Genomic DNA, 21,920 nt, shown 5'->3' with positions numbered 1-21,920 from the left:
CGCACATCTGCTGCTTATTTCCTCATTGGGTAAATGTCGACACTTGCCTAAAGTCAAATGATGTGAGGAGAGGCTTTAAACTGGCCGATACTATTGACATTGTGATTGATCAACAGCTTAAGACACACAAGGACAGTCATTGATTCTGTCAGGAGTTTGAGTGGGTTGAGGACTTGATTAGCAAAAACACAGCTCACACTTTAACTGTTTACTGTTGAAGGGAAGCTGTCGTGGAAAAGACACTTTTAGAAGATGTTTGAACAGGGATATATTGTTACCCTTGACCTAAAAAACAGTCACTGGTGTCCTTTTTTGGAAATTGAGATTTACACATTGCTGGACAGCTGATTAAATAAGCTTACTAACTAAAAATCCTGACTTAATAACTCAAAGTTTTGACTTGCAGACTGAAACTTCTGACTTAATTCAAAATTCTGGCTGGTTGTTACAGACTCAAAATTCTAAATTATTAATTTCAAAATTCTGACTTACAGTACTAACTCAAAATCTTGGCTTACTGATTCAAAATTCTGGCTTACTGACTAAAATTCTGACTTATTTAAAAGAAATTCTGACTAACTCAGAATTCTGACTTATTAAAAATTCTTTCTTACTAACTCAAAATTCTAGCTTACTCAGAATTCGGACTTACCAATTGATAATTCTGGCTTACTGGCTCAAAATTCTGACTTACTAACTCAAAGTCCATGCTTACTGATTCAAAAGTCTGGCTTACCAATTCATAATTCTGGCTCACTTACTCAAAATTCGAACTTACAAACTGAAAATTCTGGCTTACTGATTCAAAATTCTCTTACTGTCTCAAAATTCTGGCGTACTAACTTAACATTCAGACTTACCAACTCAAAACTCTTGTTTACTTACTCAAAATTCTGACTTTATAAAATTTCTCTTTTATAAACTCAAAATTCTGACTTACTAAATTACAATTCTGACTTACTGACAAAATTATGGCTTACTAATTCAAAATTTTGGCTTATTAAAAATAATCTTTTACTAACTTAAAATTCTGTCTTACTGACTACAAAATTCGGACCAACCTAATTCACAATTCTGGCTCACTAGCTCAAAATTCTGACTTATTAATTCACAATTCTGTCTCACTAGCTCAAAATTCTGACTTATTAATTCACAATTCTGTCTCACTAGCTCAAAATTCAGAATTATTAATTCACAATTCTGTCTCACTAGCTCAAAATTCTGATTAGCTCAAAATTTTGACTTCCTCATAACTGTGATGAGCAAACAGAATTTTCTGAAATTAACAGTTCTGGCTTACTAACTCAAAATTCTGACTTACTCCATATTTTGTCACACCAACTGAAAATTCTGGCAACTAACAGAAAAATCTTACTGACTCAAAATTCTTATTTACTGCCAAAACCGACAGAATATGACAAATTGATATTTTCCAGGCAACAATTCTGGCGCACTAACTCAACACTCTGACTTCTAACATTAAAATCAGACTTTAAAAACAATATGAAAAATTCACTTTTATAAGGCACTGAAACAAAGAGATATGGACGAATATTCTGCCAAATCAGAAAAGAATCAATTTTCACAGCAAAAAAACAAAACAAAAAACATTTTACTAAAAGGTCTTTTATGTACAAAAAAGTATTAAGCTGTCATTCAAATATCAGAAGGCATTAAGTAGATTGTGCACAACAAACTTTTGATCATGTGGATTATTTAGAAACATATAAAGAATTATATATAGCCTTTACATATTTCAATGTCCATCTATAGAGAAATGGATTTTATTTTCTCAGATAATAGAATCTATCACAACGGGAAACAGTCAAAAAACAACAAACTTCATGGAAACATTGCATTGGAAATAATATAATAATAAAATAAAATACAATGAAAAAATGAATTAACTAATTAACCAATAAAACAAAACAAAACTAACTAACTAACAAAAAATAATAATAAATAAGTAATGATAAAAATAAAAAATTAAATTAAATAAAATTCTCTGAGTCTGAACTCCTGCCCAGGAGAGGATGTAATCAATATTTCCAGCCAGAATCATGTATATACCAGCATGTTTTACCAGCTCTATACGGAAATGAATGGGTCTGATAAACCAGGCGTTACCGTTTGTCGGTGGGAGGTGTTTCTGTGTCCGCTGGTGCCTCCTGTAGGTCTGGAAGGTTGGCGAAGTCATCTTGTTCTGCAAGTCCGATGGCGAGAGACAAAACCACCATCTTCCCCTCTCTAACAAAAGCACACACAATCACACACAAGAGTTGAACACGCCATTAACTACACAAAAAAATATTTGTTTAAAAAAATATTTGTTGGAATTTATTGGATTCACAAAAAATTTTAGGTGTTTGAAAACAATTTATATGGGCTGAATTTAAGCAAACAAATTAAGTTAAACACTACTAAATTTAATTTGATTGTTTAAATTCAACATAAATTTGCAACAGTTTCATTTTTTTCAGTGTGGACAAGAAAAACTCATCACAATACACTGATAAAGTCCTGTGTGAAAGCTGAAGTTTAAAGAATGTTTTGAGTTTTGAAAATTAAAAAAAAAAAAAAAATGTTTGAAGATTTCATGACATGGACATCATTGCATAAATCATTTAAAAATAATAATATTTTTAAGGGTGACAATGTGGCTCAGTGGTTAGCATTGTCGCCTCACAGCAACAAGGTCACTGGTTCGAGTCCCGGCTGGGCCAGTTAGCATTTCTGTGTGGACTTCACATGTTCTCAATACGTTGGCGTAGGTTTCCCCCACAGTCGAAAGACATGCGGTACAGGTGAATTGAATAAACTAAATTGGTCGTAGTGTATATGTGTGAATGATGTGTATGGATGTTTCCCAGTGATAGGTTGCAGCTGGAAGGGCATCTGCTGTGTAAAACATATGCTGGATAAGTTGGCGGTTCATTCCACTATCAGGACTTGATGAAAAAAGGACTAGGCCACAGGAGAACGAATGAATAAATAATAATATCAGCTGATTTGATGAGGATTTGCTCTGGTGAAGGAATGGTCAGACTGGCACACACAAGACATTTTGCCTTTGGCTCTGAAAGGTTCAGTGCTGAGCAAGAGCGCATTAAACCCACACACACTCGTTTATCGATTACATGAGACTGAAACAACACCCTTACAAGGGCTGTAAATGGCCTTTACGAGAGGCTGAGCTCAGATTCACAGCAGGTCCTGAACATGACCATTCACTCCCCTTTCTGATTTGATCTGCGTTTCATCCAACACCGTGTGAAAAATGCTGCCGCTAAAGGTTCAATCCAAACATACAGTTGAAGTCAGAATTATTAGCCCTCCTGAATTATTAGCCCCCTGTATATTTATGTCTAATGAAAAGTAGACTTTTTTCAACACATTTCTAAACGTAATAGTTTTAATAACTCATTTATAATAACTAATTTACCTTTGTCATGATGACAGTGAATAATATTTTTCTAAATAGTTTTCAAGATACTAATATTCAGCTTAAAGTGACATTTAAAGACTTTGCCATACACGCACTTATTGCAACTCTCTATATTTTGGGCTGCCTAAGTCTCAGATTGCTCCCCTACAGTTTCTTACAGAGTACAGATTCGTAACTAAAAGCCCGAAATATGCACACATCACTCCTGTTCTGTGGTCTCTACATTGGCTACCGGTGAAAATCCGTACATGGTCTTGGCCCTCATTATTTATCCCAACTGATTGTTAACTACACTCCTCAAAGACACTTGCGTTCTGCTGATCAGTTTTTATAAATAGTTCCAAAGGCCCACCTCAAAAGTAGGGGCGAACGTGCTTTTGCCATAGCAGGTCCTCGCCTCTGAAACTCTCTGCCATTAGAGTTAAAAAAGGCTTCGTCGCTGCCTATTTTTAAGTCCAAATAAAAGACGCATTTATTTTCTAGGTCTTTTTGAAGCATAAGTCCTTCCCTTTCAGAAGGGGGGGGGGGGGGGTGTTGGGAGTGGGAAGGGGGATCAAAACGGTCAAGTTCTCTATTGTGTTTAGTGTTGGTCAACTGTGGTAGCATCTTTTAATGAGGAAAAAATATTTTATTATTATTATTACTATTTTTTATTTTTATTTTTGCTCTATTATTGATCATTTTTCTATGTTCCTTCCTATTATGTGCTTATTGCTGTTTTTACTGTTTTATGCTCATATCATGTGTTTATTTTCTCTCTGTAAAGCACTTTGTGCAGCCCTGTGGCAGTTGGAAACGTGCTATATAAATGAATAGAACTTGAACTTGACTTAAGTGGGTTAACTAGGTTAATTAGTCAAGTTGGGTAATTAGGCAAGTTTTTTTTATTTTTATTAAAAACTACTTTTATTCTAGCTGAAATAAAACAAATAAGACTTTATCCAGAAAAAAAAATTATAGGAAAAACTATAAAATTATTATTATTTATAATTTTTTTTTAAATAATCCTTTGTTTGTTGCTACTTAAAATGTCATTGTACCTTGTGTTCTCAGTCTCTCCTCCAGTTCTATGTTACAGATTACCTTCAGTTACCTGCTTTTACTGTCAGTCACGAAATCACAGGTCATTTGAGACTCTTCCATCAATCCTGAAACATTTTGGACTGAAGAGTGTGATCGGCATGGCTATTGGAGCCGGTGCTTACATCCTCTCCTTGTTTTAGATTACCCTGCTATGGTGGAAGGCCTCTTGCTAATAAACATCAACCCATGTGCTGAAGGCTGGATGGACTGGGCTGCACATAAAATCTCTGGTTGTACTCATACCATGCCTGACACGATCATCTCTGTTTGGAAAGGTGGAAATCCAGCAGAACCATGACCTGTGACTTCGTGACTGAGAGTAAAAGCAGGTAACTGAAGGTAATCTGTAACATAGAACTGGAGGAGAGAGTGAGAACACAAGGTACTGTGACACAAAATTCCCCCCATATTTGTTTTATTATTATTTTAATACATTTTATTAGATATAAATATTATTTTAATACAACATATTTTTATGCTTTTGTTATAAAGCCAATTTATTAAAATAAAAAAATGCATTTACACTTTTTAAAATGTATAAATATTATTATTATTATTATTTAAAAATATATTTAGTCTAGTATATATTTTAAAATATTAAAAAATATATATTTTTATTAATACTTAGTCATTAAAAATCTTAATGGGAAGCCTCTCCCTCATCTTTAGTCCTCACCTCATCGTTTTTCCATTCACTTGTTATTGTGTGTTTAAATCAATAAAGGCAGCAGTGCTTCAGTCCACTAGAGTAAACCTGAGCTTCACAGCACAAATCTCTCTCTCGTCCCCTGAGCAGCGCACGCTTAATTGCCTGTCAGACAATCATCATATCAGAGAATTAGAGCTTACACACACTTACACAATCCTGCAGAGAGAGAGAGAGAGATTACTGACAGAGTGCTGGAGGATTAAAACACATGGAAACATCCTTCACCTCTGTTTACAGTATTTTAGGATGATAGTGAAAGCTTAAAAACTATTAGCCACAGGAGTTATGAAGCAATAATAATATATTTTTAAAAAGGTAAAATTACCATTCACTTTTATTCGGGTGTCTTATGTGTCTAGATTACAGCTCACGTTGGATATTACCGATTTAATTACAGTCAGCTTAATGTGTCCTGTTAAATGCTGAACATTTGTCAATAGTACTGATTGAGTTCCCTTTTGAATCAATTTGCATCAATATCGGATATAAATTTGACAAATTATAATAATAATAACAAAAAAAACATAAGAAACACTAAATAAAACCTTGCTTTTTGATGTACAAAGATCTTGCTTATAACAAAAATCAATAAATAATATTTATACAAATTTTTTTTGAAATGTGATGGCAGCTTAAAGACGCCTCTCAAATGGAGAATGAAGTCACATGCATTACTCAGGTGAGAGTTTTTCACAGGCTTCAACAGAGTGTAAAAATCTTGATGGTTCTGTGGGTCTCGTCTATCAAATCTGATCTTTAATTTGTATTTTCTATTGGATTCAAGTCAGGTGATTGGCTGGGCCATTCTACCGCTTTCTCTGAAAGCATTTGAGAGTTTCCTTGGCTGTGTTTTGCATCATTATCTTGCTGAAATGTCAACCCTAGTTTAATTTTCTTCCTCCTGCTAGATGTTAAACTGAAGCAGCTGATATTAATTTACATTGAGGAAGGGCAGAGAGTTGCTGAAAAACTACTGAGAGATTTCAGCTGCTGTCTGGGCTTTCACTGCCTTTCTACACCTCCCTTTCTTCATGTGTTCAATACTTTTTACTTATAACATCTAACTTCATTTGTAAACTAATTAGATTTGTTTTCTTAGCATATAATGAATTATTTGGTTGTTACCAACATTTGGTGAAAATTTCAGCTCAACAGCACCTTTAGAAACATGTTTTCTGAGTTCAATATTTATTTTCCCCACTACATTATTGTGCAATTAATCAAAAATTCGATTTCGATTTTGGCTTCTAATGATTATGAAAAAAAAAAAAAAACAGTAATCAAGATAAAACGAATACTGTATCATATCCCGCCCCCTTTCCAGTTGTACACATTTGTTGCTCTGCAAAACTCAGTTTCATGTGAAAATGGCTAAAAGCATGTGCTGTAATGTAACGTTTGCAGCACGAGATGCGCATCATTCATTGATGTACATTTGAGTCATTCTTGTTTATAAAAGTGCAAAAGAGCACATGCTGCTGTGTTTGTGCGCACACCGTCAGAGACGAGCAGAGCACACACATCTAAAGTCATCTTAATCAAAATCAAAAGACGCGTGAAAGAGAAACCATAAATTAGAACTGCACTGCTCTTAAAATGACAATATTCCTGCTGCCGACTTTTTTTTATCTTTAATCAAACAACAAAAGGACAAAACCCCTCACTGCTCTTGACTCAAGGACTTTTGTAGCAGTAATTAAATATTTTCTTACAGTGAAGATGCTTAAACCACAGTTTGTTTCATATTTTTATTCTATTGTATGTATTTCCCTTTCCTTATTTACTGGGAGGTAAACAACTGTATACAGTTGAAGTCAGAATTATTAGCCCTCCTGAATTATTAGCAACCCTTTACCCCGAATTTCTGTTTAATGGAAAGACATTTTTTTCAACACATTTCTAAACATAATAGATTTCATAAATTTCTAATCACTGATTTATTTTATCTTTGCTATGCTGACAGCACATAATATTTCACAAGATATTTTTCAAGATACTAGTATTCAGCTTAAAGTGATATTCAAAGGCTTACTTAGGGTAATTAATAATACTACTACTACTACTACTACTACTACTAATAATAATAATAATAATAATAATAATAAGTACCCTTACTTAGGGTAATTAACAATACTGACAATAATAATAATATTAATAATATTAATAATAATAATAATAATAATAATTAGGCAAGTCATAACGGTAGTTTCTTTTGCAGACAATCAAAAATATCTAGCTTAAGGGGCTAATGATTTTGACCTTAAAATATGTTATAAAATATTTAAACCTGATTTTATTCTAGCCGAAATAAAACAAATAAGACATTCTCCTGAATAAAAAATATTATCGGAAATAATTTTAAAAATTCCTTTCTGTTAAACATAATTTAGGAAATATTTAGAAATAAAACTAAAAGAATCACAGGAGGGCTAATAATTTTGACTTCAACTGATAATCGTTTTGAATAATCGTTATTACAATTATGACCAAAATAATTGTGATTATGATTTTATATATGTATATATACATATATGTATACATTTTGCAGCATTTTAGACTTGTTTATTTTTATTATTATGGATGTATTTGTTCAAAACTTGGGAATCATTAATATCTTCAACTTGTTTCAGTTGCCATGATAATATTTCTAAAAACAATATTACTTCTCAACTCAAAAACTCAAAATGCAAAAACTTTAAAAAACTCAAACAAACAGCGAGGTTAAAATGTCAGTCTGTCTGAGATGCAGACAGGTTAAGAACAACTTGTTCTCTTCTGTTCCCTCCATGCAAATGACAGAAACCCTAAACTAGAGTGAAAATGGCAGGTTTCTACGACTGAATGGGAATTCTACTCTCTTAGACACGCTGTGAAACGCCTCTCGCTCTACTTCATGACAGTTAATCATAGTAGTAATGATGATGAAGACAGCAGATCGATGTAGAGTTAATCCAACAGCACACTCACACTGACTTACAAACAACTGACACACACGTGCACACACAAAACACAACCACACACACACTCATGCATACACACACATGCACATTTAAACACGTGACAAGATCCACATGCTCATTCACACACAACAGCACACACTCATGCATGCACGCACACACACACACACACACACACACACACACACACACACACACACACACACACACACACACACACACACACACACACACAAATGCACGCACGCACGCACACAAACACAATGAACTATAGAGATTGTAATTTGCTGAATGACCTCGCCACACACTCAAACACACACACACACAGAGCTGGAATTGTACACACTGCGAGTTCATAGAAAAGCTTCAGTTTCTTCTCTCCTCTTGTCTATCACTGAGTCTCTTTTCTATGTCAGGAAGGTATTCACACACAATGGCTTTCAGGAAAAATATCGGATAGTTGATTAAGCCTTTAGCCCTTAAGATCTCTAACTTTTAGTCTTGCATTGGATGAATTATTTTAATAATGCAGTGTTTACTTCACCACATTGGCAAATGGATTGTTGAGTTATTTCATAGTTTACTTCTCTGATGAGAGGGAATGGAAGAATGCTGCAACAAAGACACAAAATGTCATACCAAAACAAACAAACAACACAACACAACCGGGGCAGTCCATTTATTTGAACAAATGACTCTTATAAAGCAGTTCTGTTAATGAATAGCTCAAAAACGACAGTTTCAATTAGTTGAGCAAATTGATTGTTGAACCTAGTTGGAAACATCCAACTCACTCACTATAGCCCCTTTACACATACAGACCTTCTGTATGTGTGAGCAGGCCCTCTTTGAAAATATCGGTAAATTCGTTCTGGTAATTTTCCGGAAAGAGAAGTTGTAACATTATCAGTAATTTGCCGGAATGCTGCGGTATGTGAATGCAGAAGGAAAGATGCTGGAAAGAGCGTGTTTACGATTAGAACGCGCTGACGTGAGACGTCTGCTTACGCCAATCAGAACACACAGGCGCTTTCACACCCGCGCTGTTTATGAAAATAAAAGCCTTTGAATATTTTTCCAGACGCATTTAGCAGCTAGATGTTAGTCAGATAATGTATGCTCCTTCTTAATGCCAACTGTGTAAATAAATATTGATAAAATACTTATGATAAATTGCTGTTTGTTTACCTTCAAGCTTTGCTTCAGTTGCGTGACGCGTGTGCACATGATGCGAGTGCACCGTGTGAGCACCAGCACACACATATATTATGTACATCTCCACGTTGTTCACAATACTTATCCATCCACAGAATTTGTAATGTAGTCAAATGTGTAAACATCTAGCTGCGGTTCGTGCTTCTGCCTTTGGATGTCTCATAAAGCAGCTGCATGAATGCTAAAGCTATAAATAAAAGGGAAACCATCAACAAAAGGCCGACCCCTTCTATGTTTACAAGTATAAGCGCAGCTGTTAGAGCTCATTTCTGGTTAATAATGTCAGAATTTACCAGTATTTTGGATTGGATGTGTGACCGGTCTTTTCTGGAAAAATTCTAAAACGTCCTTGCCTGTGTGAACAGCGCCTTTTCAAATACACTGTTAGAGCCGGTCTGGAAATTATCTGCGTATTTATGCTATTGTCTGCATGTTAATATGATTTCAGTCCTGCCTTATACTAAAGGTAAAAAAAAAAAAAAAAAAAAAAAAAATATATATATATATATATATATATATATATATATATATATATATATATATATATATAGAATGGCGTTGCGGTGGTGCAGTAGGTAGTGCTGTCGCCTCACAACAAGAAGGTTGCTGGTTCGAGCCTCAGCTGGGTCAGTTGGCATTTCTGTGTGGAGTTTACATGTTCTCCCTGCGTTCGCGTGGGTTTCCTCCCTGTGCTCCGGTTTCGCCCAAAAGTCCAATGACATGTGGTACAGGTGAATAGGGTAAGCTAAATTGTGCAAAGAGTATGTGTGTGAATAAGTGTGTATCGATGTTTCCTGAGATGGGTTGCAGCTGAAAGGCCATGCGCTGCGTAAAACATGTGCTATATAAGTTAGTAGTTCATTGCGCTGTGGCAACCCCGTATTAATCAAGGGACTAAGCCAAAAAGAAAATAAATAAATATATGAAATGCATAGAGAGACATTGCTAGCGCTGGTGAAGATTGTGTGTGTTTACAGTGGTTTGACTGATGAATATGAATTTTTAGCTAAATTGTTAACAGTGCCAAACAGCATTTCCCATTTTTTACATGCTTGTTTACATCCTCACTACAACATACCGTTAATGCTAGAAACTGTGCTTGAAGTTGATCAGTTTTAACAAATAAAAATAGTTACAGGTTGTGGCTCACAATCCACAGCTTCTTCACTTGGAGCAGTTTTTAGCCGAATCCAACACTGAAATGGGAGAGATTCTGGAAGCTCTCCTTTGTCAAATGCAAGCTATATATTTTTAATAATTCTCTGAAACATAATTAAAATTAAACTGTAAGCACTTCTCTCTTAGTGTTGTGTCCTTTGGAAGCCCAAATACAGAAATAGAACATTTCTGTGGAAATAGCAGCATTTGGACGCCATTTAGCTTTCTCTGCTACATTGCTGGGCAGGGTGTGTGCACGAGGTGAATGCACGTAACCAGAAGCCCATGTGATCTCACTAACCTAGATTTATTTATTTTTTGTCCCCAAACTTCATTTGCTGTTTGGCATTGCTAAGCTAACTCTATAAAAGCTAATGTCTTCCATTGCGTTGAACTTTGAGCGTCTTACATTCAGAGATGCTGTTTATGTTCACACAGCCACATTACACATCAACTAAAAGTTAAAATATGATATTGCAGTGGATCACACCTTTAAAATATAATGTTTAGCTGACAAAAAAATAAGTCACCTACATCCTAAATGAACTGAAGATGAATAAATAAACATCAAATGTTCTTGTGAACTGCCCCTTTAAAGAGCTAAAAATACATTTAAATTGAATCACTAGTTATAGATTAGATTCCCGAACACCGAACCAACTCCATTAGCTTCGGTTGTTGTCTTTGAACTGCTAGTCAACTCAAACAAGGATAAACATTCGAAAGGATAAAAATTATCATACAGTATGTATTTGTTTTTATTGCAAACCACATCTTTTTCCCCCATTCTTACACATTCATCGACTATGTAAAGAGGTTTCCCTACTCTACGACACGGATTGAAAAAAACAAAAACGCTTAAAGATCAAGACAGACACAGATGAATAATCCTCTTCCTCGGGCTCTTCACCCCTGCTGTGTACAGGTGACAGGTGTAGAGCCATGAAGAAGACACTTAAACAGATGGGCAAACAGAGAGAGAGACGGGAGGGCGCAGAGAGAGATGGGACGCAATCAGGCGTGAGTAAGAGACTGAGCACGACAAGAAACAAAGAGACACAAGCAGGCAACAGAGCGAAAGAGAAGTCATGAATCAAGCATGGCCAGGAAAAGGACAGCACACAATCAGACAAGCTCTAAAGACACACACTGCAGTTGGTGGCTTCATTCACTGCTAGTTTATATTATCAAAAACTGAAGATTACAAATTACGTGAAGTAGATTGTAGAGATTTTAGAAAATGTTGATATTACATGATTATTCTGTACTTTTTAGAAAAAGAAGACCAAGAAATACTGTATATTTATTAAAGCATGCAATTTAGGTAAACTAACCAAATTACTTTTGGATTACTTTTAGATTACTTTTCACCTAACAAAGTTATCATGTAATTGTGAATATGGTTACACACTGATGAACATACAATGACAAATATAGTCATTTTTCCAAATTTTGCAGTTTAGGTAATCTAATCAGACTACTTTTGGATTACTTTTAGATTACTTTTCACCTAACATGTAATCTTGTAAATGTAAATATGGTTTTGCACTGATAGAAACAAAGAAAAATAAATATAGTCATTACTCCAAATTATGCAGTTTAGGTAATCTAATCAAACTTCTTTTGGATTACTTTTGGATTACTTTTCACCTAATGCCTCATTCACACTAGCGGTGACTTTGTAGCGGCTTAACACAGTTATCACGTGAACGTGAATATGGTTATGCACGGATAAAAATACAAAGAAAAATATAGTTGGTTTTACAAAGTATGCAGTTTAAGTAATCAAATCTAACTGCTTTTGGATTACTTTTAGATTACCTTTCAGCTAACATGGTAATGTAAATGTGAATATGGTTACGCACTGATAAATATACAAAGAAAATAAATATAGTTGATTTTCAAAATTATGCAGATTAGATAATCTAATCAGATTACTTTTGGATCACTTTTCACGTTATCACATAGAAGTGAATATTGTTACTTCCTGATAAAAATACAAAGAAAATTATAACAGAAGGCTTTGCAGATTACGCAGTTTAGGTAATCTAATAAGACTACTTTTGGATTGTTTTTAGATTAATTTTCACCAAACACGGTTATCAATGTAATTATATAGATAATCACTGATAAAAATATAAAGTAAAATAAATAAAGTAGCTTTTCCAGATTATGCAGTTTATTTAATCCAATCAGATTACTTTTGAATTACTTTCAGATTGCGTTTTGCATTATCACGTAAAAGTAAAAATGGTTACTCACTGATACGAATACAAGGAAAAATGATTACAGTTTTCCAGATTATACAGTTTATGTAATCTAATTAGATTACTTTTGGATTACTTTTAAATAACTTTTCACCTAACACAGTTATCATTGTTAATATAGATATGCACCGATAAAGATAATTAAAGAAAAATAATTTCACTAGTTTTTTCAAATCATTCAGTTTAGGTCAGGGATGTCAAACTCAATTCCCGGAGGGCCGCAGCCCTGCACAGTTTAGTTCCAACCCTGCTCCAACACACTTACCTATAGGTTTCAAACAAACCCTAAGTTTGATCAGGCATGTTTAATTAGGGTTGGAACTAAACTGTGCAGGGCTGCTGCCCTCCAGGAATTGAGTTTGACATCCCTGGTTTAGGTAAGCCAATCAGATTACTTTTGAATTACATTTAGATTACTTTTCATCTGACATGGTTATCAATGTGAATATGGATCCGCACTGATAAAAACAAAGAAAAACAGCAGATTTTCCCGATTTTGCGGTTTAGGCAATCTAATCAGACTACTTTTGGATTACTTTTTACCTAACATGGTTGTCAATGTGAATATGGTTACGCACTGATAAAAATACAAAGAAAAATAAATATAGTTGTTTTTCTAAATTATGCAGTTTACACAATCTAATCGGATTACTTTTGGATTAATTTAGATTATTTTTCACATAACATGGTTATAAGGTAATTGTGAATATGGGTATGCACTCATAAAAATGCAAAAAAAAAACAGAAATATAGTCAATTTTCCAAAGTAGCAGTTTTGGGTAATCTAATCAGACTATTTTTGGATTACTTTTAGATTATTTTCTACCTAATGCTTCATTCACACTAGCAGCGAGTTTGTAGCTGCCTGTTGCTCTGGGTGGCGACCTGCTTTAAACGTAGACCTGTGTAGGTCAATACTGCATAAATACAACCAGCCTCTGAGCAAGCTGAGAGAGGATCACGTGAGCCCTACAGGTGCTCACATCTTATTATCTTTTGGGATTGCCATTTCCAGTAAAAAAAAAAAAAAATTGTTGTTTTAATAGATGCAACTTTAAGGCAGAATTTGCCAGCGGTATGAATAATTTCAGTCTTGAATGTATGTATACTGTATATCGGGCAGTTTTTCTCTTCAACGTTGCACATTTAACATCCTTTAATGAATGGCAAACCTTTGCTTATCCCTTACAATCAAGTCAATACCAACCTTCTTCAAAATATCTTTTTTGTGTTAAACAGCAAAAAAAAAAAAAAAAACTCAAACTAGTTATGAACAAGTAAAGGGTGATTGGTGGTTAAATGAAAGGGTGATTTTCATTTTAGGGTGACCAATCTCTTTAAAAATAATGATAAACCTGAGGTATTCTCTATATCTTTTCTGGTTTAAATCAGTCTTTTCAGCAGCGTAAACACAACTGGATGCAGTGATGTGAGGGTATCCTTCACATGAATATTACAAGGATTGACTAAAGGGCAAAAACATCAGATACATTAAGAATTCAGTTACCATGGAAGAAAAAAATAAAGTGACTAGATGTGGCAACCCTGCAGTTCATCAGAAAGACACAAAGATTAGAGAAAACAAGAGTAGAGATGGTAAACTTAAACACAGATAGCATGGAAAGGTAAAAAAAACTGTTTGTATTGAAGGCCAACTGAGAAATTCACTGCTATCTAAAAATGAATACAGTTTTTCTTATTTATATTATTGCTGCATTTGTTAACGTTTTCATTAAATTCAGAGTCCGACAAACTCCAAAAGATTCAAACACTTTTAAGTTAAAGCATTTAACAATAAAAAAAAAACTAAGTCAATAAAACTTATCCAGCACATGTTTTACACAGCAGATGCATGTTTCCAGCTGCAACCCAGTACTGGGAAGCACCCATACACACTCATTCACACATATACATGCATTAATGAGCGCACTTTAGCATTACAGAATAAGATCAACATAATTGTAGTTCCATTTGACACCACTAGGTTGTGGTGTGGTAGGTAAAAAATAAGAATAAAGTAAAAAACAGCATAAATTAGCATTTGATACTTACAGGAATGACTTGACGTCCATGCCTCTGGTCCGGATCTGTCCCATCATATGGTCCCAGCTTCCGGGATTGGAACGTGATCGCGCCCCTCCACCCGACCTGTAGCGGGTCGCCCCTGCCCCAGCCGGGCTACCACGCACCCCCCGCGGGCCCCCCCGGTGGCCCCCACCCCCGGGCCCAGTGTGAAGTTGGCCCAGGCTCTGGGAGGTGGCTGGGGGGTCGTTGGGGCCTGGCGGGGGCTGGTGGGTAAGGGGCTGCTGGAGGCTTTGCTGCCTGACCAGGGGCCTGGGGCGGGCTGCTGAGGACGGGATATGCTCCAAGGTGGAGGTGGTGGAAAGAGAGGGGTCCCCAAAACTGGCACCATATCATACGACAGGGGCCAAGTTGTGGGGCGAGGCGAAAAACGGGAAACAGGGACAGAAAGGAAGTCACAAGATACAGGGAAGAGAAGGTAGACACAATTAACGAAGACCAGGGAGACCGGAGAGGGTGAGGGAAGCCAGATATGAAGAGGCGACAGAATGAGGCAGAGAAACAAACAAGACCATAGAGTTGAGGGAGGGAACGGAGAAGACATTTTAAGACATCCATTGGGGGGACAAAGGCACGATGGGGGAATGAGGGAAGAAAAAGAAAGCATAGTTAGGCAGCAAAATTAGTACAATGTGTAGCATTCAGTTTACACATCACATTTGCCCATTTTCCACTGGCAGGATGATGGTGCAGATACTGGATACAATGGTATTTATTATCACAGAAAAATGTTTGCATATTAGTATAATGTACAGGCTGTAACTTTAAAAGAAACCTAGGATGTCTTAAAGACGGGGGATTTGAATATTAACATTGACTACATTTACATGGACATCAGTAATCGAACCATTTGCCCTAATCTGAATAAGACAATAATATGATTAAGGTGTTTACTTGAGCTGCTTTTTGAATGTTTCTTTCTTGATCCCGTTTTACATGTTATAGCACATATTGTAACTATTGTCATTTCGTCATCATGCTATCCACATTTCCTCCAGAGTTTCATGTAATTTTGGGTGTTTCATTTTTAATTTGTCAAATGTAAATGCAGTTTGGCACTTTCCCTTTCATTCAGGAACATTTAATGCATGCCCCCTGACAAACGAGACATTGGATGCAAGGAGCTGCTGGAAAATTGTAGTTTTAATGGAATTTGATACCGCACACCATATGGGAAAAATAAAACCTCCGCATTTTGTCATGCAGGTGTCTGTGGTCCTTTACTGACTCGGTAGGTGCAGAGAATAGTGTCTAACAGCTGTGTGTGTGTATAGACTATCCGGACGCAAAATCCGGCAAAAATCCTACATGTTGGTAATAGTTTGATCGTGGTGTTTACATGTCTGTACTACACTTCAATATTGCGACTAAAATAGGCATACTCCAAGTCTTAATTCGATTACTGTTTAGTTCAATTATGACTTTAGTCTAATTAAATTAATCAAAAAACACCATTTACATGGTAGACAACTAAATAGAGTATTGTCTTAATAGTATTAAAATCGAATTATTGGTGTCCATGTTAATGTGCTCATTGTAGTAAAGTTAAAACTTACAAATTTAAGATGGTACAAATTAAAACGTACACATTATTGTGAGTTTTTTAAAAGTAAAATTAAAGCAATGGGTTCTATACCCATGCAAAGCTTGAATTGCTAATAGTGTTAACATCTATAGTTCCTGAATTATGACACCCTGTTCAATTGACCTTGCAAAAATTGAGCTGATATACAGTAGCCAACATTTCAAGTGGACCAAAACAAGTTTGAATGGGTGTTGCTTAATATGTGTAAGACAACTTTGCTGACAGTTTTTGATCCACTTCAAATGTTGACCACTGCAGTGTAGTTTGAACATGGCATAACATTTGTCTCAAAACTAAGTTCCCAAGAAAGTCTAAGAGGAGGCTTGCAGTCTTTAGGAGTTACAGACCAGTGGCCACCATATGTGTGTGTTACTGTTAAGTCCACAATACCGTAGGGCATGGTCTCAAACTCAATTCCTCGAGGGCCACAGCTCTGCATAGTTTAGCTCCAACCATCTCCAACTCACACATGCTTAATAGTCTCTAGTAGTCTTGAACACCTTGGTTAGTTGGATCAGCTGTGTTTAATTAGGGCTGGAGCAAAACTGTGCAGAGCTGCGGCTCTCCAGGAATCCAGTTTGAGACCTATACCGTAGGTGTCTTATTTATTATTTTAGCATTCAAAAGGGTTCACATAAGCACCTATGTTGTGGCAACTATGTGCCTTCAATACAAACTTTCAGGAGTTTAGGATACAGTTTGGAAAAGGGCTCAAATCTTGTAAAGAAAGTACAATGTTGGGTTTCTCCAGAATGGGCACATGCACCATTTCAGTGGAAAAGGGGCAATCGTTTCATTTGCGGCTTAGCCTGACTAATGCTGGGTTCACACCAAAAGTGAAATTAATTATTTGCGCAAGCACATTACATACAAAGAATATGCAAATGCACAAATATAGGCAAATTTCACTTGGGTGGTACGAATGATGTAGAATGCATGACACATTTTTGCCATGAACGTGCAGAAATTACCTTAAGCATGTCTTCTGTGCAGGTTCAAATTCATGTAGAGTGAGAAATCATTGTTTGGTGTGAAACCAGCATAAGGCACAAGTCTGGTAAAACCAACTTCATCCCGCTTAAGATCTATGTCTATGATATTTTAATTAAATAACATCCCAATTCTATCCACTCACCCCCTCCCAGCAACATCCTTTTGCTCTGCATCATGTCTAATCAGTATAAAGTCCCGCTGAGCTGTTCTGTCTGATGCTTATGCTCTACTGAAGGATTTACTACACCAGGGTTAAGTGCCACACACCCCTATGGGCGACCCGGTGCTGTAATTCTTGCAAGGTACTCAAAGGAGGCATCCCTGGTGAGAGTATTTGGGAAGGGAATGAATGTCAGCAATAACTCAGATTCTGCCAGTACACGTTTCATACACTTGTCAAGGTTGCGAAAGGAACGGCGGCACGTTAATGGACGTGAATTGATGTGGATGAGTTAAATGAAGAAGTTACTACTGTAGAGACTGTGACTGTCTTCTGAACGTTACGATGGAGAGCTAGTATGATTATTAGAGATGGTGAGTATAGGCATTTCTTGCTGTATCGCTTGCCATGATTTAATCAAGTAGGACGTGTTCTTGAATCAACAGTGTTATAATCACCCCATCCCTACATGCAATTTCAAGGCAATGCATAACTACTTGACAATTGTTTGCTACTTCACAATGTATTTTTAATTTAATTTGTATGTTTTCATACAGTCTGCTTAGAGTCTCCATTAGGAAGGTATAGGACTAGGGTTAGAGAACTTACAGTGCGATACATGCTTTCTTTGATCTAAAAATGTGTTTATTTGTAAAAATACAATAACATTTTCTCCAATAAAAGCCATATAGATCTTTTCACATGACTCATGTTTGACGTTCAACCCAGGCTCAGTGGAAATATATGCCTCAGCCTTCATTTTTGCAATAAAATACGCTGCACCGGGTACGTTTTGCTGCCAGTTTAAGGTAACAAATCAACTAGAGCGCGCTGTCTATATTTTTGCATATATGAAATACGTTATTTGGGGTGCATTCTGTTTTCAAATACACACCCTTCTTGTACACATCCATGGGAAGACAGTGCTGTACAAATCAGCGAACCACTTACCTTATCCATTTCCTAAACCCAACCAATAGTGTTTTCAAAAGCGAAACGTAAAATAGTGGAAAAGTGCACTGCTAACACAAAGTTTACTTTGAATTTAAATTGTTTTTCCTGTTTTTTTTGGAACTGTGCTTCACTGGACTCAAACTCGAGCACACTGCATCACTAGTATAACACTCTACGGCTGCATTTACACTGCAGATCCTGATATTCAATTCCGATTTTTTAACTGTATCTGATTTTTTTGATGACCTGCTTGCATCATCTTTTAAAAGTGACTTGTATCTGATCGTCTGAATTTACACAGCACATGGCAAAGGCGCAATGACCAGAAAAAAAAGAGTGAGCGCTGACTAACAGCTGATAATTAAAAAGTGCTCTTTTCTCTATTCCTGTATGAAATCTGTTCGCAGCTTTTGACAAGATGTTTCACCATAGATTATGACAGAAAGATTCTCATTTGTCCATCTTCTTTTGATATATATATGCTTTTTAAAAAACCTTTAGGCATCTTAATGTAATGTCCATGGCGTGATTTATGCACGTGATGTATGCACTAGTTTTATATTAGTTTATGGTTACGTGGCGGACATTGGGTTCTCTCGCTCTCGTTAACATGCTAAAAATACCTGTGCTATATGACAATATAAAAGCTTTTTAAGTCCTTGTGTATGAGATTTAAGGTTTGGGACTCTGCTGAAGTCTGTTCGGAAAAGAAAGAGTCAGACTTTACATCATTCGCTACACTGAAAAAAAAATATTTAGAGATGATTTCTTGGATTTACTTCATTATTTTTTTACATTAAGTGGTTGTAAACTATTTATTTATGTTGAATTTAAACAAACAAATTAAGTTGAACATTGTTAAATTAAATTCAACACAAATAAATTGTTTTCAACAGTTCTACATGCAACACTTTTTTTTCAGCGTATGGTTTTTAATGACGTGCGATTCGCAATGACAGGTGAAAATTCGATCTTACACTGCAGACACGAGGACACAGATCCGATTAATATTGGATAAATTTCCACATATGAACAAGGCCTGAATCTGATTTGAGAAAATCGGAATCCATGTGATTTGTTCCTGCTTACATGTACGTGGGCCATATCCCATCTGTGCCACATGGGAGAAATAAAATCGGAAATGAGTCACTTGAACAGTGCAGTGTAAATGCAGCCAACAAGACAAACCACCAGCAAACTCGCCACACCAAAAAGTCGTCCATATGGAGATAGATACTGTAGGTGATGCAAATGTGCTGGATTACAAATCATAGACGCTGTTAAGGTGTTTTGTGGTACATGTTTGGTGTTGTAAAACTAACATGTCCCTGTAACTATCATTAATATAAAAAAATCAAGTTTTCAGTGTCATATTGACCCTAGTGTTCATTTTTACCTAGAATCAGTGCTTTATTTGTGAACAGATCGGGGTAATGGATCCTGCAAGTTACCCGAGGATGGAGAATTGTCGCGCACAAAACTGGAGAGCGGGGTGGGGTGTGTGTGTTGGGGGGGGGATTGGAGGTTGGTGGTTGGTGCGGTGGATGACGGAGGGCACAGCAAGGGTGTCGCGGACGAAAGTGAAGAGGGTTGGGAAGAAAGTGAAAGTGAACAGTGGATGGGGGAGGAGGGCGGTCAGTAAAATGAGGTGCCGAATTAGATTTCAGAGCTGCCAGATTCGTAGTGTTCCAGCACAAATTATGCCCTGCCTAGAATCTGTAGTCAAACATTTTGCGGTTTCACAAGAAATGTCGGCTGAAGCATGTATTTTTAATAAGTCTGTGTTACAAATTCCAACTTAAGAACTGAAGACACATCGTGCAAAAGTAAAGTGCTCTTACAAAAGTTTTCAAATATGAAAATATTTTATTTATTTATTCATTTATTTATTTTTTGCTGGCCTGATCATATAATTACCAACAGTAGACATTTTAACCTCTTCCTAATCAATCACACTTGAATAGACTCATCAGAACATTAGAAGAGACTCAGAAACCTGAAGTGAATGGGTTAGATAAGGGAGACATCCAAAATATGTACTGTCGGTGTGCCTCCAGGAACAGGGTTGGGAAACACTGTACTATACCATATTCTGAGACTTGAGAGTAAAACAGTACAATGCTAACACGTTAAAATATAGTCATATAATGCTTGTGTTGAGAAGTGAGTCATGTGAAAGCATCTTAAGCTCAAAATCTGATTGGCTTACAATACATATAAATTTACTTCCATAAGTTCACCAAGGGTGTCAGTCCATGCACACGTCCTATTGTAAATCACGTTTCAATGCCACAGGCATATTGTGACGACACTCTTTGCACACATGCCTGTTAGATAAAAACCATTTCATACATCCATCCATACATAGAGTATATAGATGTATGTAATGCAGTACATCACCCTGCACTTACTGCCATTATGCAGCTTGAGCTGTCATTAAGCAACTTACATTCCCCCATCTACTTGTTTTCACATCTCTGCTTCAGTTCTGTGTGTTATAAATAGGTTTAGAAAGCAAGAAAGAAAAAGAAATGTGTGTGTGTGTGCGTGTGTGGGCTGCGGACTTAGTCGAAACAATGATCAAAGCAAAAAGACGGAGAAGCAAAAGAAAGCGTCAACGAATGAAGATACATACACCACTCCAAATGAAGTTTCGCTGTTTTCTGAGAATAGAAAAAATTAAAGGTCTTTTCCTCATTGGATTCATTTAGCCTCTAACCCGCGCCAGACAAAGAACACTGTGTGAAATGTGACATTAAATTACAACACGCTTTGTTACAGACCAGGCTCACAAAATGAATTTAAGGCAATTATGGGCCAGCGCTTCTTTAAATATTTAGTGGCTATTTGAGAAATCGTGCATCAAATTACAGATACTTCTGCCACAGCCCCTGTATCGCAGCAGCTATTTCCCTTTGCAAATATACTGTATAAAGTATCTCATCCTTTCAGGGATTGATACTCACCTCAAAATTGTAAGGCAACAAGCTTCAGGACATATGGTTGTCTTACACTTTTCAGGTGAGTCAACTTTCTTTACAGTGCACTTGCTATTTTCATCTAAAAGAATTAGTTCAAATAATATATACATATATATTGTCACACTTTGGATGACATAAATAAAATAAAATATTATAAAAAATGTAAAATTTATTTTAAAATGTAATATTTTTGTATTTAGATATAATTGATTTAGTAGATGAAAAATGCTTAAAATAAAACACATTAAAATAAAACATTACTTTTGAAAATATTTTTAAATTTGAATAATCAAAAATGAAAATATTTATTATTTGAAAAATTATTTCATTC

The 21,920-nt window shown here is 35.9% G+C and overlaps 2 protein-coding genes across 4 annotated transcripts in view; both read right to left on the bottom strand.

Moving 5' to 3' along the window:
- The window catches only part of slc25a22b (solute carrier family 25 member 22b), a 473,977-nt gene that overhangs the window by 190,082 nt on the left and 261,975 nt on the right, over window positions 1–21,920 (bottom strand). The window lies entirely within an intron of this gene.
- The window catches only part of syt7b (synaptotagmin VIIb), a 295,403-nt gene that overhangs the window by 75,852 nt on the left and 197,631 nt on the right, over window positions 1–21,920 (bottom strand). For 2 of the 3 annotated variants that reach the window (XM_068222145.2, XM_068222146.2), the window contains 2 exons: window positions 14,887–15,237; window positions 2,128–2,247 (listed from right to left, as the gene is read on the bottom strand). In XM_068222145.2, the coding sequence (XP_068078246.1) occupies window positions 2,128–2,247; window positions 14,887–15,237 (471 nt within the window). 3 annotated transcript variants of the gene reach the window in all.

Source organism: Danio rerio, chromosome 7 (assembly GCF_049306965.1).
Source record: "Danio rerio strain Tuebingen ecotype United States chromosome 7, GRCz12tu, whole genome shotgun sequence".
Lineage (NCBI taxonomy): Eukaryota > Metazoa > Chordata > Actinopteri > Cypriniformes > Danionidae > Danio > Danio rerio.
Note: the sequence above shows the minus strand (reverse complement) of the source record. Positions and strands in the feature narration are given on the sequence as shown.